Below are 25,351 nucleotides of genomic sequence, written 5' to 3' on the forward strand. Positions count from 1 at the left end.
AAGACACTTCCAATTTTACACGAGAAAACCCAACAACCAAAGACCTATATACAAACACCCGTGAAAACCTCAGAAAACAAATAAATAAATATATATATATATATATATATATATATATATATATATATATATATATATATATATATATATATATATATAGGTCTTTGGTTGTTCGGGTTGCAGATTGCTCCCAGAAGCACGAAGCTGAAGCCTGAAGATGACGAATGAGACTTCATCGAAATGTCGCCAAGACACTTCCAATTTTACGCAGGAGAAAACCCGAATAACCAAAGACCTACATACAAACACCCGTGAAAACCTCAGAAAACAAACAAACAAACATACATACATACATACATACATACATACATACATACATATATATATATTTGGACCCCCTGGTGGTGTATTTGACCATCCACAGTTAAATTAAAAGTGTGAATCAAGAATTCCTCACTCCAAGTTGCTAAATCAAAATTAAGAATTAGTGGAAACTGCCAATAAAATAATCTGTTTGTTGTTTCATCAGGTTTACCTGTGTGCCCAGAACTAACGAGAGAACACATCCCAAAGACTAGAGACGTAGGGCATTTCTTGTCAGTCACTGGCACTGTTATTCGAACCAGCCTAGTGAAAGTCCTGGAATTTGAGCGGGATTACATGTGCAACAAATGCAAGCGCATCTTTGTGGTCAAGGCTGACTTTGAACAATATTATACCTTCTGCCGTCCATCAACCTGCCCTGGGAAAGAAGGTTGCACCTCCTCAAAATTCACTTGTCTCTCTGGAACATCCTGTGCTCCCAGTAGATGCAAAGACTATCAAGAGATAAAGATTCAAGAGCAGGTTGTAAAAAAATGTGTTCACACAGATTTGGTTGGCTATACATTTCTTGAGGGATTTACTGGGTAAATGGTAGAAGCCATGTAAGATCCTTTCTCCATGTTTTTTTACATTATGTGAAAATGTCTTTTTACATTATATGAAAAATGTTTCATAGGGAACGTAGCTGATGGAAGTGTAGAGTCACATCTTGGGCTCTTTTTGTTCCCCTTCTGCTATATCTGGCAGTTAAGAAGCAACCCTGACTATATCCTTGTATCCCATAAATATACTTTGGAGGACCCAAAGCTTTTAAAGCAGATTTGTGGGAGTATAGGGTAAAAGGATTCCATTCTGGTTATTTTCTCAGAGGGCAAGCATGCTTCTAACTGGAGTGTAAATGCAAGGGAATCTGCTTCTGAATCAATCATTCAATTTTTATTACAGTCGCAGACCAACATTGGAATCTGCTTCTGGAGAAATTTATATAAGATAGACTCTAATGGAAATTTAGATCAAATGAAAGATTTCAGATTTCTAAACAGTTGCTTGTCTGATTTAGTTGATCATATCTTCTGTAAAATTGGACTTGTGGCCAATACAGTTGGCCACTGGTTTTCGTCTGGTAATTTACATAAATTCAGTTGTAGTCCTTGAAACTTGTAAGTATTTGCTAACCTTACAATAAAATAAATACATTTTATGTTGCCCAGGTTCAAAGACTTTCTGTTGGAAATATTCCCCGTTCTATGATGGTGGTCCTTGAAGATGATTTAGTTGACGGATGCAAATCTGGTGAGTTCTGTGACAGATTCTTTGAGAAAATAATTTCATTTTTAGGCATTCACACTTAAGAAGAATTCAAATTAACATTTAAACGTGCTCTTGTCTACTAGTAATATACGTGTCTTCTTGTTACAATTTTATTGATTGTATAAGATGAAATGCCATTGTCTTCGGTCAAAACTTCAAATCATATGATGATTGGGATTTAAAGTTTCCAAGTCACAAAAAATTATTCTTCAGTAATGGAGACTTTGCAATACACACTCTTCTATGCTAACATCTTTCCACAGAATTTGGGCAAATGTGTTCAAAATATTGTTTCCAGTTAACAATCTTTATTTTCTATGTTTTCATATAGATTTAAAAGAAAAGAAAATTTTAATTGCATGCAAATGGGTGGGTGGGTGGAGGAATGGATTGTAGATTCTTCTAGGTGCTTACTTTCTTGTTAACATTTTCCTGCAATTTTTTAAATAGTCCAATAGCCAGAGCTCTCTGGATTTACAATAAGCACACACACACACACACACAAAGAGAGAAAATACAATTTGTGTTAAAACATTCAGTAAAATAAAATACAAAAGACATAACACAACTTAGGCAAGCTGGTCATCACCAAATATAATTAAAAGTCTGATAGTAGCATTCTAAAATAGGATCAATTGAGACTCCCTGGGAAGTGTTGCATAAATAGTGCTACCACAGAAAAAGCTGTCCGCCTTGTAAACGTCCACTTCACCTCCTTTAGCGTGGAGAGACTCCTCAGAAAATAGTAAAGTCTGGGTAGGTACATGCAAGAGAAGGCACTCCTTCCGTTCATCCAAAACAGGTTTCAAAGTAACTGCTTTGTAATTTCCTTGATTCCTTCTTTATCTCCTTTTAAAGTTTTGAATTGGCATATTTTCTAACCCTTGTGGAAGGTTTCCTGTCTTGTGAGAAGTAGCATATATGGTGAGCAGCTTAGCACTTTTACTCAAAAAGTTTTTGAATTCCTTTAGAATCCTGGAATGACATTGTCTAGAAAACTATAGCCAATTAGAGTAAACACAGGACTTAGCATGACATATGAGATAATTATGTTCCCAAAGTTGATGTTTTGACTTAAGACAATAGCATTTCACGTTTTAACATCAGTATAATTATAATAATAGCAATGAAACAATATGACATGTACGTTACAAGCAGGCAAAGCTTCTGTACTAATGTGTGCTAAATTTTTATGACTGTTCTTGGTGTTTGTTTGCTTGCTTTTGTCTCCCTTAGGTGATGACATTACAGTTTATGGAGTAGTGATGCAAAGATGGAAGCCTTTTCACCAGGATTCCCGCTGTGATGTAGAGATTGTTTTGAAGGCCAATTATATTCAAGTCAACAATGAGCAAATTACGGGCATCACAATTGATGAGGACGTTCGCAAAGAATTTAAGGATTTTTGGGAAAGACACCGGAATGACCCTTTAGCAGGTTTGGAAAAAAAATAAAAAAATTGGTACTGACAGCTTGCTTTTGAAATGCACCAATTTTATCCTTTATAATCAAATTGTATTCCATGCTCTCTAAAATCTGATGGGGAGCTTCATAGATTATAATTAAATTAAATGAGAAAAAGGGATAAGAATAGTAATTTTTAACAAAAAGAATGGTGGGTAACTAGCTTAAAGAGTGGCATCTTAAATTTTAACCGGTATATAAATTTAAAAGCGGTATATAAATTTAAACAATAAATAAATAAATAAATAAATAAATAAATAAATAAATAAATAAATAAATAAATAAATAAATAACCATGTTATATGTGGTTGGGTTGATATATAAAGAGACATCAAACAGCAGCCTTCTCCAATTTAGTACGCTATAGATTCATTGAACTGCAGCTTCCTTTATTGGTTGTACTAGCCAGGAATGATGGAAATTGTAGTCTTGGAATGCCTTAGACTGGGGGAAGATGCCATACCATGTACTGCTGTTGTGGAATTGAGATGCTAGTTTGAGCACACATAGAATACAAATAGCCTTGTTTATTGCTTTTTCATAGTAGTGATCAAAGAAATAGAAGATCAACGCTGGCATTTGTGTATATGATCAATACATTTTTATATATTATTTCTCCCACCCAGAATTCTATGTATCTTCCTAAGTTGCATGTAGATTTGTTGTAGAAGTTCCAGTTCATTTCACTGGAGACACCTATTCCAATATGTGCATTTTTCCAATTAAATGAAGAAAGGAAGCTTTTGTTGATGTAAGAATTCTGCACCTGGAATAGAACTCTTCAGGACCAATAATAATCTCGAATCTTTCTTAGAATCTTTGATTCTACCCTTTTAGAATATTAAGCTTTACACAATGTGTTATCTGCCAGATATTTTCAACTACTTTTCATTATTATTAAATTTCTATGCTGTCTATCTCACTGGAATCCAGTTCATTAGACCAAGTTAAGGTAAAATGATGGAAGTTTTCATGCTAAATATCTGGAAATAATGATTCAATAAATCAATGAATAAATTTAATCTAAAGAAAAAATACTTTCATTCTGTTATCTCTGTCAAATTATCCAATAAAAAGCATAGGATCTAGCAGTTTATTTTTACTGTAACTGAGACAAAATGAAATTTAAGAAAACATCTCTGATTTCTAAACCATCTATATAAATGCTAAGAGGCATGGTTAGTACTTGGATAGGACACCCCAGATTACAGTATTGTCTAGATTGAAAAACTGAAAAAGTGTTGTAGAAAGAAACAGTGGCAATGTTGCCTTGCAAATTATATAGATGTTCGAAAAATCAGCAAGATCACTGGAAATCAAATCAAAAGAGACTTTACTGATCATTTTTCACTTTAAACTAGTGGTAGTCAACCTGGTCCCTACCGTCCACTAGTGGGCATTCCAGCTTTCATGGTGGGTGGTGTCCGATACTGAAGCACTTTCCTTTTTTTTAATTTAATTGACTTTTTAAAAAAATTTCATAGCATTATTTAAAAACATTTTCATTAGGTTTTCATAAAATTTCCATGACAATTTAAATTTCTGAAAATATATTATTTGTATTGCCCGTGCATAAGTTTAGTTCACGCTACGTAAGTAAAACTAAATGGCGCTATAGTGCGACTGCAAACAAAAGAGTCTTGTCCCAGAATAGCTCACTCATCTCCCCCCACACCACCCAGCTGTAACAGACAAGCAGAGCTGATAGCCAGTGCCCCCCCAAAACCCAATCCACGATGCGTGAGAGGCATGCACAGATGACGATACACAGCGCGTTACTGTGGAACCGGTGGGCGGTTAGAAAATTTTACTACTAACAGAGATACAAAAGTGGATGGTAGGTATAAAAAGGTTGACTACCCCGGTATAAACCAAGAACAACATAATAAATAAAGTCATAGGTGTATGACTGGTTGTATGTATGTATGTCAGAGAAAGAAAGATCAAAGTATATTAATTTATTACTCTTTTCATACTTTACAGGGAGGAATGAAATTTTAGCAAGCTTGTGTCCTCAGATTTTTGGATTATATCTTGTGAAATTGGCTGTAGCTATGGTGCTCGCAGGAGGGGTACAGAGAACAGATAATACCGGCACTCGGATTAGAGGTTTGTACACAATATTCTCTTTCTTCTTATTCCCACACTGTAATATAACTCTTTTCTTTCTCTCTCTGGTTGTTAGACATTGGCCTGAACAATATTTTTAAATTTAGATTAGATTCTTCGTTCTTCGTTGTGTACATTCTTGGATAACTAAATAGGTTAAGGAATCCATTTCATGTTTTTACAAGGCATAGAAAGGACAAGTCAACATAATAATGTTTACAGGCAGAATCAAGATTAAAAAATGGAGTACACATACCTTTTACAATGTCTAGAACTAAAATATGCTTTGTTATAAAATGAATATATATATTCAAAATGCATATGTTGCCTTCCTCTTTTTGTCCTAACAGAATTTGCATCTCTTATTTAACATTGCACCTTACTTTACCCTAAGCAAATTTTTGCATTTGAAATTAATAGCCATAAATATATTGTTGAAATATTGTTATTGCTATGTGTACGTTTAATGTGAACAATATTTTAGGCATAGTTAATGCTATTGTCTAAATTTCATTTATAATAAAATCCAAAATATCTTTAAATCTTAAAAAAATAAAACTCCACTTTGTGATGTCTTAATATATAAGTTTCTTCCCTTAAATTGACAAAAGAATGATGACCTTGTGATATACATCTTTAAAATATGCAAAGGTTAGAAAGGTCTGAAACATAGAAAGTGCTTAACAGGGAATCTTCTGGACATAATACTTAAGATACATAAGATAGTTTGAACTTTAAATACACCATCCCATAGGACAAGGTCCCATTTGTTTGTAAACTATTTAGCTGTTAAAGGTAAGACTATACATTTTTATCACTACTTTGAAGTTAATGATATATTCAAATAATATTCAAATGGAGAAAATATTAATCAGTTTCAACCATCTGTACTCAAAGGAGCAGCTTTTTTATCACTAACTAGAGTGTTTGTTTAAATTGGTTATAAACTTTCAGCCAGTTTTTATTTTATTTTTTTCCTTTGATATTGAATGCCTGAATTAATGCTTCCAAGAAGGTACATTATCTGCCTCTTGATTGTGGGCAGGACCCCCTCAAAATTGTTTATATGTCTATAAACATATAAATTTAAATTTAAAAACTTATCTTTGAAATAATGGTATCATTTCTGTATTGGTGTAGAATATCCAAAAAGGCTTTTTGGAAATTAAGGTAATCTATTCTGTTCTAAATAAGAGTTGTTTTGATCAACTCTTGTTTGTTTTTGTATCTTGCCATTTAGAAACTGATGGTCAGCAAATGTTTTTGCAAAATATCAAAAGGATGGACAATTCTGTCATTTTAATCACAATTTTACATTTATCTTTTCCCATATTACTATTAAATTAAAATTCATGTATTACTGATCAGTAAAGTCATGCAGTAATCTGAGTATGAAGAAGAAAATGTGATTCATTTAAATAAACTTCTGTGCTTTCCCTATGAATTATAGACTACATATGGGATTGTATTTCTGCTTTTCATATTTCTTCAATACAATTTTCATCTAAAATTTGGTCTGTAGAAAACTTGGGCATCTTTACTCTACCTCCAGGTGAATCACATCTTTTATTGGTTGGAGACCCCGGTACTGGTAAATCTCAATTTCTGAAATATGCAGCAAAGATTACTCCACGATCTGTACTTACGGCAGGAATTGGATCTACAAGTGCAGGTAAATAACGCTGCATGGATATCAGTTTTTAGAAAATGGGTAAGAGCCTCAGTGGTTAGAACGAAGCACTGCAGGTTATTTCTGCTGACTGCCGGCTGCCTGCAATTTGGCAGTTTGAATCTCACCATGCTCAAGGTTGACTCAGCCTTCCATCCTTCCGAGGTCAGTAAAATGAGGACCCAGATTGTTGGGGGCAATATGCTGACTCTGTAAACTGCTTAGAGGTGTATGTAAAGCAACGTGAAGCAATATATAAATCTAAGTGCTATTGCTACTGCTAAGAGCTAAATTTCCCAAGTTCTTCGCTAATATGTAGACTTTGCTGAAAATTTTACACAGACTAATACAGGCAATCTGCTTGTTTCACCATTGACAATCACAGTTGTCCCTGATCACATTTCTTCCCGCTGTGATTCATGCCCCCACTGGTGGTTCACAACTGCCCTCTTTTTTACCATCACCCAGATGTTGTTGCTAAATCTCCAGAACCCTTGCCTAGCTTCCTCCATATTCAGCAAGCCCAGATATTCCTGTGATCTGTCATCTCTCGTTCCACGGTTGGCTGCAAATGCTATGATAGAGAAAGAGGCCAGTGCTGAAGGCAGGCAAAAGTGCAGCTCTAGGCAGTTTTTTCCCCCATGCAGAAGAAAACTGTTCCTATTTCAGTGATTTATGTTCCGGGAGGCAGATGACAGACAAAGGATGCTCCTTGAATTATATTTGAATTGTAATGCATGGCAGATGTACCCAGTTCAATAATACATCTCCAAGTTGTAATTAAGGAGTGATTCTGTGCATAATCAGTATAGCACTGTTTGGTAGCTCAGGAAGAGGATTTTCATTTCTAAGCAAGAGAGCGCTACCCATGTATTCTAGCCTCTTTTTCGCAGTGCCTTCAATTTTCCAGTTCAGCAACCCTGAGTTAACAATGGCACCATTTTACTCTGATAAATGTATTCACATGTCTTAACATATTTTAAAAACCCAAATAAAAAAATGATGGGACAAACATATCAAAGTATCATCACCCTGCCTCTGCAGCCCTCAGGAGCAGAGTAATGATATAGAATAGAATAGATATATCCAAGGCCAAGTTCTCAAAAGTGAAGGGGGGAAAATTCAGGCCGCAGAAATTAGGAGACACTGGAAATGCACTGCTGCTCAGAAAGAATTAGACTATATGCTGACCAGATTCACTATAAACCAATAGTTTTACTTAGGAGGTGGTAGTCTTCCCAATGGATTTTATAAGCATCATTAAATAATCTGTCAGTTTTGGAAACTACGTGTGTATAGCAGAGCTTTATTCCACTGACTGTTCCTAGGAATTTCCACTAAAAAAAATGAGAGTTGAAGTTCACCCAAGTTGAGGATATTTGGATTGGGGAAGGACAATCCTAAGGATAATGGGGGTAAATGTTAGCATTTTTCTTGTGAAAGAGTCTTGGGAATTTCTAATAGCTGACATGTGAACAGAAGAAACTGCTAAACTCCACGGTTTTTTCCATTTTCCTCTAGAGGAATGGATATGGTCTTCATATAGTCAAACAAAGAATGAAGGTGTAGTGAAGTCCAATGCAAAAATTGTTGGTTGCCTGGCAGGCAAGGGTCTTTGTACCCAGACCATAACCTTAAAGAGAGATGGACAGATGCATCAAGTCAGGTGTGTAGTTGCTAAGGCCCACTTTTGTTAAAAGTGATTCTCCCTTGGTAAGGGAAAATACTGATACTTGAAGAGAAGGTGAAGGAGGCTCAGTATAATTTAGGATATGTTCCAAAAGATAAATTATTGAAATTGTCTGAATCGTTAATGTGTTGGGAGTGGATTATGCAAAATCCTACGTGTCCTGTAAGGCTCACTAACAGACCTCTTAGTAGATAGTTATTTAAAAGGCTGGAGAACTGACTAAATCTATGAGGCTATCTTTAGGAATACAAGCTAATTCAATAAGCACCAAAGTCCCCTGCAGAATAATAGCATGATGTTAGCCTGGACTTCATTATTAGAGTTGACTATGTCAACTGACCAATTCTTGAGCTGATTACTAAATCAATAATTGACAATCAGTTCAGAAATTGGTCAGTTGATATATTCCTTCCCTCTTCATGAACATTTTTATTGACGTTATAGGGGATGCTAACCTTTCTGATACAGGTTCTACAGAAATAATATTTAGCAGCCATGGCAATGGCAATATTTGAACAATGGCCACCAGAATTGACATTAAGGGAGAATTTCAAGGGATATATATATATATTGTAAGTGGAATTATTTTATGTCAGCTTTCTATTGCAGAAGTGCACAGGTTCTTAGATCAAGAGCCATATTTATTCTTAGGAAAAATGTTCAGATAAGAAGAAAAAATGGATAAGAAGAAATTAATATATGTACTCAAAATGCTCATTCACATTCATACTATTTTCACATCTTTAAAATTCCTACTTAAATCATTAGTAGAGTAAGTTACATGGAAAATAATGAGATGTATGGCAGACCCAATGGTACATACTAAATCCTGATCTTCAGATACAACAATTCATATCAAATGTAGCCATTTTGAATCTTTCCTTTGGCCTTATCACCTCTAAGAGTATTCATCTAGAAAATTTATAACATGATTGCAACCTTTTTTGGAATATTAGATAACAATAAAAAGCTAAAAAGGACAGAGAGTGACTCCCAGACCAGAAATCTGGCCATCTCCATACTCCTGTCAGTCCTTGTGTAAAGATTCCACGCAAGGCAGAATTTCAGGCCATAGTATTTATAGCACTTTCTTTTATCTGAGGGGGAAGGGAACTTTTCAAGGAATAGTGTTTGACGATTAGCCAAGAGGGGCAAGCTTGGTGTAGTGGTTTAGGCACCAGGCTGGAAACTGGAAGTCCAGGTGTTTTAATCCAACATGACCTCGGGCCAGCCACCTTTCAACCCTGAGGGCTTAAGGCAATGGTAAGCCATTTCTGATGCCTTACTGAAAAATCTGCAGTGACATGTCCAGGCAGTTGCCAGGATTTAAAAGGAAGGCAGGCAGGTGCGCACACACACCCAAACGTGCTCCCAGCCAGTCATGGACAATTTTGGTGTGCCCCATATTACTAACCAAGTTTCAACCAACTAATGTAATAATATACCGATACAGATTTACACACAAATATACTCTTAAATATGAATGGCATCATCTAGAGGAGTCACACTGATCAGGTTCACACCTTTGCTCTTTGCAAGCCCTACATTCTACCAACTGTTAAGTAAATCTTTCATCAAAGAGCCAACAACAAGGTTGCCTGACATTTGGAGTCATAGTAAATTTCTAATGCACTACATTTAGCTGCTTAGAACGAGAGAAGAGGCCAATAGTTACAAAAGTTAAAGAACAGCGTCCTTGTGGATAATTGTACTGTACTTATAAAGATTTGGGGCTTGTGTTAAACCATAAATTCCTGTAACAGTATTTGCCACCTCAGTAGGGAAAAAAGTCTGGAGTACTTTGGCCAGCTAATGGTATTAAAATCCTCTATTTCTGGTTTGATGTACTATACAATCCTAGTAGCAGTGTGCCTTTTCCAATGTTGCTTGGGAGCTTAAAGCTTGAAAGGCTTGGAGTTTTATTAGCTGGTCACATTCTTTTTTTTCATTTACAGTAGCCATCATAATCTGACAAGTATGCAATGGCACCTGCCCAGCCAAGGCCCCTTTGGCAGCCTGGGTATAACACTGTTGTCACTGATAAAGAGTGATATTAAGTTCCATTAGACTGATCTCATGAATTTTAAAATTAACATCTGCAGTTTGCAGGTAGCTGCCACCTTTTGTTTGGGCCAGCTCTGCCCACTATGCACACAATTCACACTCAAAGCTTCTAAAGCATAAAAGACCACTACATTCAAGCTAAGTTTACATAGGTTTCACTAAAGCCCATCTATAATTTACAGCTAAAAACATGTAAACGTCTATCATCCCTGCCTATGCCTTGTTTGCATATCTTTATACATATGGGTAATAAGTTCTAACATTAAATTTAAAAAAAACCTCAGAAAGTTACTCAAAAATAGTTTTATTTATACATCCACTCAAATACTTTTCCTTATAAACTTTCTACAGGGTGTGTGTTCTTTAAGCAATTTTCACATTTGTTTAATATGTAATTCCAAAGAAAATGTTTCCGTGATGGTTGTGTTCTGTGTACTGTGTGTGTGTGTGTGTTGAGCTATGTTAGAGCTCAACATATAACAAAGCGCAGAAGGTCACATGCAGTCCATATGAGATTCCAACATGACATTTAGAGAGTTTTCAGATGTTGGCCACCCTTTTGAGGCTGAAGGCAGGGCATCTGTAGAAAGGAGTGACTGGAGGTTTGGGTTACTGCTCTCTGCATCTGTCAGTTTTTCAGTGTTGTCCTCCCAATTAATATGGAATCTTGTGACTCTGGGATTAGATGCCAAAATATTCCTCTGGAGCTAGAAAACAGAGAGATGAATGTTTTGGAAGATGTAGACTTTCTTTTGTATTGAATGAGGTATACAACATAAACGACAAAGGTTGATAAAAAATAATATAGCTGTTTAAACATCAAAAGGCAGACTATTCAAAAACAGGCTTATTCCATTATTCCTCGATAAAATAACAATCAATAGGTGTGAATGTGGGCAGCAGAGAAACAACCCCCGTTAAAGACAATGTCAACTATGCCCCCCCACTTGCGTCCCTTATGTTTTCACTGAAGGTTAAATTTGTGATTCAGATCTCCAAAAAAGACAGGTTAACATTTTTTTCACAATAGGAATTCTCATTCCCTTTATCAGTTCAATTAAAGATAGAAGAATGGATCATTCTTTATGAACACAATGGATAGTTAAGTGAATATGTCACATAATCCTCATTTGCGGGACCTCTTGCAAGTTTCCCCATTGACATTGCTTGCAGGAAGCTGGCAAAGAAGGCTACTAACAGCGATCGTGAGACCTTGGAATCACAAAACCTTGAAATCATTGCAATGACCAGAACTTCAAGGACTGGTCATAAGTATCATCTGTTCGATGCGACTGTAAGTTCAAACAACTGCTGAACTAGTGGTTGCTAAGGGGGATTGCCTGTAGATATTACATAGTATAATACCAAATAGTACATCCTATTTGTGTGTGTGTGTGTGTGTGTGTACACACACGCACACGTACACTCTTCCTTTCAATAAATAGAGTTGGGACATTTTTGTTTTGCAAAGTGAAATATTAATTTACAGCAAAGTCTAGGTAAAAGGAGGAAATTTCTGTGAACTGCTTGCTGTGAAGAAACAAAAAAAATCCTCCCAAAATGAGGGCCCTTTAAGCCTACCCAGAAATAATGCGGCCAGGCTTAGAACCTGTTCCATTATCATACTTATGTTATAAACTCTTAATAAGCATCGTATGTCACTAGGCTAAGGGCATATTTATAAAGGAACATATGCATATTTACATGCATTCCTAGACTTACAAGTTTACTATGTTCTAGAGCCATGATGGCGAACTGTGGCACTCAAAGCCCTCTCTGTGGGCATGAGCGCCATCACCAGCTGCTCTTCTGGTTTCCGGCACTCTGGCATGCACAAAGACCAGCTGGCTGGCACACATGCATGCACCAGAAACCCAAAGACCAGGTGGCTTTCACCATTCTATTTGGGCACTCGGTGTCAAAAATGTTTGCCATCGCTGTTCTAGGGCTTGATGTCTAGTTCACATTTAACTGTAACCATCATAACTGAGACATTATTAAACTCATTAACGTCATTAAATTGAGGTCTACCTATACACTAAAGATGAAGTAAAGAGATTTCGCTGAGCATATATGCTCAAGTTTGTCATTTGTGAATAGAATTAAGATTCAAACTCCATTTGCCACAAATCCATCTTTGTTGGTTTAGAGTACAAGTGCATACAGCAAAAAAAAAAAAAGCTTTCTTCCACACACAGAACAAATACAGTGGGCCACATAGTTACGCTTGCAGAAAACCTGAAGGTTGATTTGGGTTTCCCCTAAAACAAATCTAGAAGAGTTTTAAAGAGCCGGTAAAACAAGGCTGGTGCCCTTTGTTCCTCTCCATCTCCTAGCTGTGGAACAGCTTCGTTCCCTTTATGTTCTCCTTCAGTTACTCTGCACTTTACCTGTTATGGGCGCTTGTACTTTAAACCAACAAGGATGGATTTGTGGCAAATAGCAATAGCACTTAGACTTATATACCGCTCACAGTGCTTTTACAGCCCTCTAAGCGGTTTACAGTCAGCATATTGCCCCCAATAATCAATAATAATTAGGTTAAACCCTAACAGACCTTGGAAGGGTGGAAGGCTGAGGCAACCTTGCGCCTGGTGAGATTCGGTCTGCTTTGACCCTCACCCTCACCCCATCCTGGAGGAAGGAATGACTCCAGAAGTACAAAATGCAACATTATCACTAATAGATGACTTAAAAGCTGCTTAATTTTTATCTATTAACTGTTGCTTACTTTTAAGCAATGTTGATTAACCAATTCTATTTTAGCTTAGTGTAGTTTTAAAAATGGAGATTTGGATGGATTTACACAGTATATAATATCCTACCTTAGAAAAATCTGGCTTTACTGGAGGGTTTTCCCTCAATTCTGTTTCAGTATATTCATTGTTTACATAATACCCAACTCTGATAAATTCTTGACCTCTGTAAGTGCAGGTGATTAAGACAACCGTTACACCTACAGCATCTGCATCAGGAATAAGTCCTGGATTAGGAGCATCTGCCTATAGTAAAAAATAAAAGGGAACAGGATTAATCAAGTTACATAATTTAGATTTCAAACACTATCATTATTTCCTTTCCTGGGGTCAGACTATATTCCAGGTTAATTCTAGAAGACTCAAGTGTATTACTAGCCTTCTTTTACCTTAAAATTTTTTGAATACCACCACCAAGTAAGTACACATATGTCACTAACCAGACCATTTAATTTTAGAAGTTACCTACCTTAATCTCTTATCTCAAAAGGCAACTTCTAAAGATTAGATTGACTCTTCCGACTAAACTTCCTATTCATACACACACACACATTTGAAGTGATACATCTCAAAAAAGTTTTTCAGGCTTCGGACATACAACTAAAGTATATTTATAAACAGGTTCCGTAACAACATATATCATAGTATGGTTTACAGTGTTAGTTTTAAAATTATGAAGTTTAAAGTCCAGCTAATATAAACTGATGATTGCCATGTAAATTTTAAAAGATCATGCCCTCTTCACTTCACACTAAATACTTATCTTGAATGAACCTGATCAGGTTATGTTCAAGTTTAAAAATATTCCTGACTCTTCCAATTCCCTCCCACTTGGAAAAAAAAAAGAGATAAATGCTATATGACATGCATTTTTAAATGGAAACTCATTCTTATTCATCTCTTTTATAAAAGTACATTTAAAAGAAGTTTCCTTTTGCTTCCAAAATATAAATAATTTCTTCAGGAGCAAATATACTGCATTTCAAATTGCCTCCAATTTCTGCTAATTGATAGAAATGTACATTCACAGAGTTTTGGACAAAATCAGAAGAAAAAAGTTATTTTTATTGGCAATGCAAAGTAAACGCAGCATGAAGGATGGTGGTAGAAGTATCTTGGGATTCATTTTTTTTTTTAAAAAACCAGTATGTGTACTTAACTGATTTTGCAATGTGTTTTTTTTTTTAGTTATATGTTAGAAGGATAACAAGTAATGTGATTTGTTCAACAACAGTAGTTAAAACAAACTTAGATAAAATTAGATGCTCATACTACTATTGCTAACTGTGCTCCCCATCTCTGGTTCTAGAGAACTTCCAATAATTCTGAGAAACTACAGGTAAAAAATAAGAGCCTATCAAAAATTTAATCCAAAGTGGAATCAACTAACTCAGGGACTTAATGTCTTAAATAATTATTGTATTTACTCTGTCTGAAAGTTGATTTCTAGTGGTGGAAAGTTGCAGAACTTAGAAATCTACCAAGCAGCCTTGCTTCTCTCTTCTAGCAGCAAAGTAGTTCCTATTAAGAGCAGCACCTCTCAATAGGACCTTAATGAGTAAAATTTTCTCCTGTCTGGCACTAGCCATGGTGCTGGACAATTGTAGATAACCTAGGCGGCCCTGATTCATTTGTGATCCACTGATATCTTAGCTACTTTTGCAACTATCTCTTCTCCTACCTCTTGTGTTCAATAAACGAAGTGGCTCACTTAAGAGCCCTGGAGCAAGGTAAAACCAGTGGGAGGCTTAGCTTTGCCCACCATAGTTGTGGGGAAATTTTTTTTTTAACAACCCATTTTAATAACCCATTTTGAGAGATTTACCATTCTTCGATCTCTGGAGATCAGATAGAAAGGTTATCTTAACAGAATAGAAATATTTAACAGAATAAGAGTTGGAAGGAACCTTGGAGGTCTTCTAGCCTAACCTCCTACTCAAGCAGGAAATCATTTCAGACAAATGATTGTCCAATCTCTTCTTAAAAACCTTCAGTGTTGGTGCCCCCATAACTTCTGGAGACAAATTGCTTCACTGATAGGTTTTAACTGTCAGGAAATTTCCTCCCAGACTGATTCTACTCCACTTATGGACTCTTCTGTTCCTTAGCAATTATTTTTTCTCTGGGTCACTTATTGTTCACAGGCATATATATAAATGATTTAAATTAAATGTCAGGTAAAGATGGTTATCTAGCCTTGGCTTAAACTGTTTTAAATAAATAACAGCTCTGAATTTCAGTTACATTTAACCAATGAATTGGTGACATTTGATCATGAAAAAATTATTTCCGTTATACTTTTACCATGATATATGTGTAAACTCAGTAAACGTAAGAAATATTCCTGTGTCCTATTTACCCCCCCAAACAATTTAGAGGAGTAACTATTGTGCGGCATTTAAGAACTGGCTTACCTGAAATACAAACATGTGTCTTCCTGCAGGAACAGGGCCTACTAAAACTGAATCTAAAACTTGATCGTATTCCTCACTTTCTGCTGAGCCCACATAAATGATTTTCCATTCCAAATCTACATTTGAGAAAAAGACTTTTAAATAAAACGTTCAAAATTTAGGTTTTATTAAAAGCCCCCTCCTACCCCGCAAGAGTAACAAAAACCCTTCCAAACCACCATCTCTTTGAACTTGAAAACAAAACAAAAAATCCTAATCTTAAATTTAGCTTCGATCAAATCAAGCCCTTACAAACCAAATGCTGACGTCAGTGGCGCTTACTGAAAATTAGTTGGGTGGGGTAGGTAATTGAAGTTGTTTCAATTTCAGATTACAGCACCAATTCTCCAACAACATCTCCTCCGCCCACCGGGGAACAGACAAGACAAGGAGGGGGGGCTCTATGCCCGCCAGTTAAGTCCCAGTTTGCAAGCCTTGAATTGACTCGGTGCTTTTATTTCGCTACCCAAAGGGAGCGAAAACTAGAATTGCTCCCATTTTTAACTCCCGACCTGCAAGATCCGATCACCGAAGCGCTCTTCCGAAAGAGGAGCTTACGGGAAGCAAAGTAGCGCCACGGTTACTCCTCGCCAGTACTTTCCACGCTTTGCAACCGCGAGTCCCTGGGGAGAACAGCAAGCCGCGCTCACGGGCATCCAAGCCCACCTAAAAGCTAGGCCACTGCTGGCTGAGCCTTGGTGTCCCCTCTCCCCGGCTCGGCGGTCCTGCCAGGGCGGGCACGCGAGCGGGCAAAGCCCTCCTCCCGCGTACGCGCCCGACGACCCGCTCACCACGACGGTGGCGGCGGCAACATGGCTGCTCCCAGCATCCGAGCAACTTCCCTGCAACTTGCGGCTTCCCATTCCTCGCGGGCGCTCGCGCCTGGCCCCGAGCCGCGCGGCTGGGCTGGGCAAAAGCCGAGCGTCTCCGGCTCGCCAGGCAGGCGGCCCGCCCGCCCGGCGGGACCCTTCCCTGCTCCCGCGGAAAGACGCTCCCGTCGCCGAGGCCTTTTGCAAAGTTTAAGCCTGGGAGCCCGGAAAACGGGGCTCGGCGGGGACTCACCTTCGGAGAGGTCCTCTATGCACTCGAAGGTGATTTCGAACTGGAAGGGGTTGTAGAAAGGCGAAGGGTTGTCCAGCACCACGACGTTGTTCACCTGAACCTTTGCCATATTGGGCGGGGAAGGGTGTTGGGGGGGGGGGAAGGAAGCGCGGGGAAGAGGACCCGCGAACAATAGTCGGAGCGTGTTCCTCCTGCCGGCCGAGAAAGTGCAGGGGGGCTCGCCTTGCGCGGGAGACGGACGCCGGCCAGGGATGGAGAGGCGAGTTAGGAAACTTAGCCGCTGGCCCTCCCTTCTGCTCCCGCCGCCTTTGGCGGAGGCATCGGGCGGGCGCTCGCTTGTATCTCCTCTTTTCCTTTTTTTTTCCTCCCACCCCGAGAGCGCTCCGCGCTGTTTTGCAGCTTTTGCTACTCCACCAAACTCCAGCCCATTCTCCTCGGTTAACTGGCAGCGCGGGCCCGGATTGGCTACGGGCGGAGCCGTGACCCTCCTCCCGCTGCCGAGGTTTCCCTGAGAGAGCAAGAAGGGCTCCGTGGCTGGAGCGGAATGGCGAAGCTTCGCTGGCGCTCCACCTGCCGGGCTCGGCGCCGGCTTTCGCCACGGAAGCGCCCGCGGGACTTCGCTGGAGGGAGGGAAGGGGGCGTGAGCTTGCGGGCCTGGCCGGGACGCCTGCCGCCCCCGACGAGAACTCTTCCCTCCTTTCTGCCGCCTCTTTTTGTTTTGCGTAAAAAGTGGCTGGGTTTTAATTGAGAGACTTGGTTGGTAGTTAGCAAAGCAGCGTTTTCCATCCTAGTGCATGCAGAGGGACCTGATAGTGATAGATTGCAATAAAGGGAATGCAAGGTAGTCCTCAACTTACAACAATTCACTTAGTGACTGTTGGAAGTTTTTTTTTTTTAAATGATCTCTGACCATTTTTCACACTTATGACCGTTGCAGCCTTTCCCATGGTCACGTGATTTACATTTGAATGCATGACAACTGACTCATTTATATGACTGTTGCAGTGTCTTGGGGTCATGTGATCACCTTTTGTAACCTTCTTACAAAGCAAAGTTAATGGGGAAACCAGATTCACTCAACACCCATCTTACTAATTTAACAACTGCTGTGATTCATTTAACAAATGTGACAAGAAAAGTTGTAAAATGGGGCAAAACTCACTTAACAAATCTCTCACTTAACAGCATAAATTTTGGCCTCAGTTGCAGTCATAAATTGAGTGTGTGTATGTGTGTATGTCTTAAGGGACACGGTGGCTCAGGGGCTAGGACGTTGAGCTTGTCGATTGAAAGGTTCGAATCCCTAGTGCTGCCGTGTAACAGGGTGAGCTCCTGTTACTTGTCCCAGCTTCTGCCAACCTAGCAGTTTCGAAAGCACGTAAAAATGCAAGTAGAAAAAATAGGGACCACCTTTGGTGGGAAGGTAACAGCGTTCCGTGCGCCTTTGGCGTTGAGTCATGCCGGCCACATGACCACGGAGACATCTTCGGACAGCGCTGGCTCTTCGGCTTTGAAACGGAGATGAACACCGCCCCCTAGAGTCGGCAACGGCTAGCACGTATGTGTGAGGGGAACCTTTACCTTTACCTATGTGTGTATGTATACTGGGATTGTCAGTTGCTAGTGGAGAGAATATTCAATATTCCATCCTGAGTCATTATGTCTATGTCTATGGGATACAGTGTTGGCAATGTGTTAGTGACCCTAGGCGCCATTTCCTTTTCTCACCAGCTTTTAGACAGGGAGACAAAATCCTGGAACAGTGATTGATCATGGGCAGGTCTTTCAGTGGATAAAAAAAGCAAACTGAAATCCAGCCAAGATGTACCATAATTGGAAACATATTTCGATTTAGACTTCAGCCTCAAATAGATGCATTGCATTTTTTTAAAGGCTTGAATTCATCTTTAATGCTGCTTCTGGATCAATGGACCTCCGTGTGTGTGATATAACCAAGAATGCATTTTTGCATCTTACAATATTCTCCTAGTTGTAGCCTTTCTTTCATAACCCTATGCATGTGATTGATGGCTTGGTCACATTTCAGACTGTTGCAATAAACTTCATTGTGATGCTGCCTTTCAGAAACACCCAGAAATTGTAACTATTTCAGAATTCTAGTGTTCTGTCATTGATTGGCCCTAGCTATTGAATCGCATCAGTACTGTGTAGAACAAAAGCCATTCTGGTTCATACATTTCTGGTAGAAAATATTTATGATGTGGCTTCTGGCTTTAAATTTTCTGGTAGTATTGTTCCATTGTTAGGAATGAATCTTGGTCTTACTAGTGTGGCTGAATTTGAGTTTCCTTTTACCCCAAAGTAAATCTATAAGTATATATTTAAGTTACAGCAGATTAATATTTTCAGTTTTTTAGCCTTTTCCAGCTTGCATACACACCAGCTGTGATATATGGACTTCAACTCCCAAAATTCTCAGCAAATAGGAATGCTGGCTTTCAAATGATAGAAGATGAAGTTTGTAGATCTGGAATAATAATAATAATAATAATAATAATAATAATAATAATAATAATAATAATAATAATAATAATTATTATTATTATTATTATTATTATTTAATTTGTATACCGCCCTTCTCCCAAAGGACTCAGGGCGGTGAACAACCAAATAAAATACAAAAACACACACATACAATATTAAGAATAACCCTAAAAAAACTTATTCAATTGGCCAAAAATTTAAAATACAATTACACCCTATAAAATTACAGAAATTTAAAACCCATTAAAACAAATTAAAATTTTAAAAATCAAGCCAGTCCAGCAATACGAAATAAATAGTTTTTAAGTTCGCGGCGAAAGGTCCTAAGGTCAGGCAATTGTCGAAGTCCAGGGGGAAGCTCGTTCCACAGGGTAGGAGCCCCCACAGAGAAGGCCCTCCCCCTGGGGGCCGCCAGTCGACATTGTTTGGCTGACGGCACCCTAAGGAGTCCCTCTCTGTGGGAACGCACCGGTCACTGGGAGATAGAAGACGGCAGTAGACGGTCCAGTAAGTATCCCGGTCCTAAGCCATGGAGCGCTTTGAAGGTGGTAACCAATACCTTGAAGCGCACCCGGAAGACAACAGGTAGCCAGTGCAGTCTGCGCAGGATAGGTGATACAAGGGAGCTTCGAACCGCTCCTTCAATAACCCGTGCAGCCGCATTCTGGACTAGCTGGAGTCTCCGAGTGCTCTTCAAGGGGAGCCCCATGTAGAGAGCATTGCAGTAGTCCAAGCGAGAGCATGAGTGGCCGTGCATAGGGCATCCCGGTCCAGGAAGGGACGCAACTGGTGGATCAGGCGAACCTGATAGAAAGCTCTCCTGGAGACAGTCGTCAAATGCTCTTCAAAGGACAACCGCCCATCCAGGAGCACGCCCAAGTTGCGCACCCTCTCCATCGGGGCCAACGACTCGCCCCCAACAGACAGCCGCATCTGCAGCTGACTGTACCAGGGTGCTGGCATCCACAGCCACTCCGTCTTGGAGGGATTAAGCTTGAGCCTGTTCCTCCCCATCCAGACCCGTACGGCTTCCAGACACCGGGACAGTACTTCGATAGCTTCGCTGGGGTGGCCTGGGGTGGAAAAGTACAGCTGCGTGTCATCAGCATACAGTTGGTATCTCACCCCAAAACCACTGATGATCTCACCCAGCGGCTTCATATAGATGTTGAACAGGAGGGGTGAGAGAATCGATCCCTGCGGCACCCCACACATGAGGCACGTCGGAGTCGATCTCTGCCCCTCTGTCAACACCGTCTGCGTCCAGTCATAGAGATAGGAGGAGAACCACCGATAAACGGTGCCTCCCACTCCCAACCCCTCCAACCGGCGCAGCAGGATACCATGGTCGATGGTATCAAAAGCCGCTGAGAGGTCTAATAGGACCAGGGCAGAGGAGTAACCCTTATCCCTGGCCCTCCAGAGATCATCCACCAACGCGACCAAAGCCGTCTCCGTACTGTATCCGGGCCGAAAGCCAGACTGGAACAGGTCTAGATAGACAGTTTCATCCAGGTACTGGGGTAGCTGACATGCCACCGCACTCTCTACAACCTTCGCCATGAAGCGAAGATTGGAGACTGGGCAGTAATTTCCTAAAACAGCTGGGTCCAGGGAAGGCTTCTTGAGGAGAGGTCTCACCACCGCCTCTTTCAAGGCAGCGGGAAAGACCCCCTCCCGCAAAGAAGCATTTGTAATCCCCCGGAGCCAGCCTCGTGTCACCTCCTGCGTGGCCAGCACCAACCAGGAGGGGCACGGGTCCAGTAAACATGTGGTGGCATTCAGCCTTCCCAGTAACCTGTCCATGTTACGAATGCTGGAATGGGGAATAGTATTCTTCAGTACAGTACAGTATTGGAAATAAAATACAATTTTACCTCTGCAGCAAAACAAATACAACAGCACTAAAACTGTACTTTTAAATCAGCAGACCGAAAAACAAATTGCCAGAGCAGTGTGAATATGAAAATATGTTTTTCTGGACTAGTTAAAATCAAATGTTTATCCCCTTTAAAAAATGAAAGTGTCTTATTTTCCATGTGATAAACTGTAAAAGTGGAGATAGTTTACATGTGATGAATATATCAGTGATATATTAAAAAAGGAACAGGGCCTTCTAATACCAGTAGAGCGGCTTCATCTTTGAAATGGTAAATGTACAAAATAAATACTGTAATTTTGCTTTAATTTGTCTCTTGTGTTTAGTTCAAGCAAGTTCCATACATTTTTTTTAAAAAATGCATATTTGATTAGCTTTATTATAGTCTTTTTAGCTTTATTATAGTCTTTTTAGTTGTTCTGCTTAAAAATGCAGAATTTTCATGAGTAAGATAGTTCCTTGGTTAACAATGCAGATGCCAACAGTGTCAAATTTGTGTTTTCACCTAGAATTAGTAAAGCTTTTATGTTCCTATGGTTTAAGCATGGGTTTTGGAAAGTCACACTGAGATAACACTCAGAGCAAGAATACTCCGCTTTCAAAGGTGCTTTTTCAGAGACAGCTGGACTTTCTTGTTTTTCTTGGAAGACATTACTTCTCATCCAAGAAACTTCTTCTTTTTAATAATTTTATTGGTAGTTTTTTCTTTAACATCCATAAGTGCTTAGTAAACAGTGTATTGTCTGGGTCATTATACTTTATACACAATACTAATAATGTAATATATATTATTGTATGTAATATATATATACAATATATATATATTAATATATAGTATAATAATATACTAATAATAATGTAATATTTAGATATACATAGTCATAATCTTTCAACTTGTAGCATTTGTGTATACATTGTAATTATAATACATTCTACTGTATATCAGTATATATAATACTATTTACCCGATTTCTACTTTCTACCTCTTTTTTTCTAACTCTTAATAAATAGCCACCATATTAAGAAGTATTCTATATCTATCCATCATCTCTTGCTCTTTTTAAAATTTCAACTCATTGACTTTTTGGTAAATCATGTTTCTCCCTTGGGATCTTGTATCTTCTTACATCACACTTATTTAATCTAAGTATTTCCTCTGCCTCAATAGTTATCTCTTGCTGTTGGAACTCTAGAGCACCCATCCATAGTTTTTTCATCACTTTTGGGAGATCTTTCTCTTTATTCTCTTCTATATTTTGAACTCTTAAAGAGTAATCTATCTGTTCTGTTTTAAGAATTATTACTATCTCCTCCATAACTTTATCTGCTTGTCTCATTTTTTTTTATTTATCTCCTCTATTCTTTCCTCTGCTCCTTCTGGTTTCTCCTCTATTTCTCTATTTCGTCACCAGGGGAGCTTTTTATCAGGTGCGCCTGATACGCCAGTTGCATTCCTTCCTAGACCGGGATTCCCTATGCACGGTCACTCATGCCCTTGTCACTTCCCGCCTGGACTACTGCAATGCTCTCTACATGGGGCTCCCCTTGAAGAGCACCAGGAGGCCCCAGCTGGTCCAGAATGCGGCTGCGTGGGTAATAGAGGGAGCACTACGATGCTCCCATGTAACACCTCTCCTGCGCAAGCTGTACTGGCTGCCGGTGGTCTTCCGGGTGCAATTTAAGGTGTTGGTTATCACCTTTAAAGCGCTCCATGGCATAGGACCGGGTTACTTACGGGACTGCCTACTGCCACCAATAGCCCCGCATCGACCTGTGCACTCCCATAGGGAGGGCCTCCTCAGAATGCCGTCAGTCAAGCAATGCCAACTGGCGACCCCCAGCGGGAGAACCTTCTCTGTCGGGGCTCCTGCCCTTTGGAATGAGCTGCCTACGGGTTACGCCAACTCCCCGACCTCCGGACCTTCAAACGCGAGCTTAAGACCTTTTTGTTCCACCGTGCGGGGCTGGCCTAACGAAATTTTTAATTGGGGTTTTTTATGTGGGTTCTTACGATAGTTTTAACTTATTATGGCCAATTTTAGAATCAGTTTTTTTTAAATGTTTTAATTTTTGTTTATGTCTTTGTTGTTTTATTCTGGCTGTAAACCGCCCTGAGTCCTTAAGGAGAAGGGCGGTATAGAAATCAAATTAATAAATAAATAAAATAAATAAATAATTTTTTTGTTCATCTTTTGTTGTCATTTGCTGGGGGTTTTCTAGCCTCACATCTGTCTCCTGCATCAGTTCCAACACCTCCCTATGATTCCTTGTCATATCTTCTTCTTATATTCCTTGCAGACAGCTGGTCATTTACATTCTTTTAGAGCAGGGGTCTCCAACCTTAGCAAATTTAAGCCTGGCGGACTTCAACTCCCAGAATTCCACAGCCAGCAAAGCTGGCTGTGGAATTCTGGGAGTTGAAGTCCGCCAGGCTTAAAGTTGCCAAGGTTGGAGACCACTGTTTTAGAGAGTCATTGAGGCCACCTGGAGATTTATCTGTGTCATGAGGGTCACCTGAGTAGTGCAAATGCATGTGGAGCCTTCTTGGAACAGTTGAAAGGACTGTTGTAGAGCAGAGATAGATGATGTCATATTCCGTCCCCCCTTTGTTGAGAGAGGGCAGTTCAGTTTTGACATAGATGGCCTCTTTTGAACAGCCCTTTTTCAACAGATCCTGCCGACACAGATAAACCTCCAGATGGCCTCAGTGACTCTCTAAAATGCAAATGACTAGCTGTCTGCAATGAGTATATTTCCTTCCATTCCCTACCATCCACCCAGAGCTGAAGAAGCTTTTTGGATGACAAGTTGCCTCTTGAAAAAGGTTGTCCTTTGGGACAACCATGACCTGGATGACAGAATCTGCATAGACACTCTGCTTTCAAGTGCATTTTTAAAACAGCTGTTTATAGTAATTCCAGGCTTTTACAGGGAAGATTTTGTTCTCAAGGTTTGACTGTAACTGCTGTGAAGGACTCTGGAGAATGGAATTTGGAGGCTGGTGCACTGGTCCTGGCTGATGGAGGCCTCTGCTGCATAGATGAGTTTAACAGCATCAAGGAACATGACAGAACAAGCATCCATGAGGCCATGGAGCAGCAAACCATCAGTGTTGCCAAGGCTGGGTAAGTTTGTTTAAAATGTTAAGATTGCAGCTGTACTTTTTTTTTTAACTTATTGATCCTTGTGCTAATAATGTAGGATTGCCTGTGTGATGCAGTGGTTTGAGGGTACAAAATAAGCCTGAAAGATGCAGACTCCGCTCCCCATTTAATTATGAAGCTTTTTGGATAAGCCAGCTCCAGTCTATATCTGTCCATCTCACCAGCCTCACAGAGAATAAAATAGGGACAGGATGGAAGAAGGAACATGCCTTGGAGGAGTGGTGGACTAAATGAAACAAACAAAATGTTAAAAAGTTATGATATTTATGTAGTTACTTACCAAGTACATCTAAATTACGTTAAAGCAACCCAAATGTCTTTACAATCCCCAAGGCATGTCACAACTTTTGCACACCCCTAGTGTTTGGGAATTAAAAGTTGAAAAATTTGACACGTCCTGTGAAGTAATTAAACATTTTCAATGTTATTACTGAGATCAGAGACAACACAATTTAATTTTAATTTTAAAAAAACTGTGTGTTCTATAAGTATGTTATAAATCACGACCCTTCTAGATGGGTTTTATATGGACGTTACAGATTGCAACCCAGCCCACTCAAAAATAACACAGAGATTACAGTGGGCACTCTGCGTCAAGGGAAGCTCTTTCACAGCCCCTTGATATCTTGAATGTATTACTGCATTTTAACATCCTTCCAACATCTTTCGGAATTGCCAGGTGAAGAAGCAGCAGCTTTTGATTAGCTATTAGCTCTCATTTTTCCCCATCTGTTTGAGATTACCACAATGAATTGTTAAAATTTGCAGCAAAGCTTTCTGGAGGTCTATAAAAGCTGGATGCATGAGAAAATAATGCACTTTGGTTTTATGTTTACATCACCCTTGTACCAATGTAAGTCTGATCATAAACACGGACTTGAAATATCCATTACTGGATACT

At 39.3% G+C, this 25,351-nt stretch overlaps 2 protein-coding genes across 7 annotated transcripts in view; one reads left to right on the plus strand and one right to left on the minus strand.

Annotated features, from left to right (window-relative positions):
• Window positions 1-25,351, plus strand: part of MCM9 (minichromosome maintenance 9 homologous recombination repair factor) — a 46,571-nt gene that overhangs the window by 9,468 nt on the left and 11,752 nt on the right. For all 5 annotated transcript variants that reach the window (XR_009153850.1, XM_058173029.1, XM_058173013.1 and 2 more), the window contains 6 exons: window positions 530-846; window positions 1,536-1,617; window positions 2,872-3,072; window positions 5,083-5,208; window positions 6,761-6,880; window positions 24,237-24,411. Coding sequence is in view for 4 of the 5 variants with exons in the window: in XM_058173029.1 (XP_058029012.1) it covers window positions 530-846; window positions 1,536-1,617; window positions 2,872-3,072; window positions 5,083-5,208; window positions 6,761-6,880; window positions 24,237-24,411 (1,021 nt within the window). In the remaining variant the exon portion in view is untranslated. The remainder of the gene's footprint in view (window positions 1-529; window positions 847-1,535; window positions 1,618-2,871; window positions 3,073-5,082; window positions 5,209-6,760; window positions 6,881-24,236; window positions 24,412-25,351) is intronic.
• ASF1A (anti-silencing function 1A histone chaperone) lies at window positions 10,912-17,502 on the minus strand. Of its 2 annotated transcripts, none has more exons than XM_058173041.1 (4): window positions 16,903-17,502; window positions 15,802-15,917; window positions 13,457-13,633; window positions 10,912-11,338 (listed from the first exon to the last, which is right to left on the minus strand). In XM_058173041.1, exons 1-4 carry the CDS (start codon window positions 17,009-17,011, stop codon window positions 11,126-11,128), a joined length of 615 nt encoding a protein of 204 aa, XP_058029024.1. In that variant the 5' UTR covers window positions 17,012-17,502; the 3' UTR covers window positions 10,912-11,125. The 2 variants fall into 2 exon arrangements, with proteins under 2 accessions (XP_058029024.1, XP_058029028.1); XM_058173045.1 differs by lacking the exon at window positions 16,903-17,502 and adding an exon at window positions 16,632-16,653 and having other exon boundaries at window positions 10,913-11,338.

Source organism: Ahaetulla prasina, chromosome 1, assembly GCF_028640845.1.
Source record: "Ahaetulla prasina isolate Xishuangbanna chromosome 1, ASM2864084v1, whole genome shotgun sequence".
NCBI lineage: Eukaryota > Metazoa > Chordata > Lepidosauria > Squamata > Colubridae > Ahaetulla > Ahaetulla prasina.

What these genes read in the sequence shown, in the direction of transcription:
- ASF1A (XM_058173041.1), bottom strand. Translation starts at nt 17,011, where the DNA reads ATGGCAAAGGTTCAGGTGAACAACGTCGTGGTGCTGGACAACCCTTCG. An exon ending in CATAGAGGACCTCTCCGAAG is followed by an intron (nt 15,918 to 16,902) that starts GTGAGTCCCCGC and finishes TCTCAAATGTAG; the next exon opens with ATTTGGAATGGAAAATCATT. An exon ending in GACACATGTTTGTATTTCAG is followed by an intron (nt 13,634 to 15,801) that starts GTAAGCCAGTTC and finishes TTTTTACTATAG; the next exon opens with GCAGATGCTCCTAATCCAGG.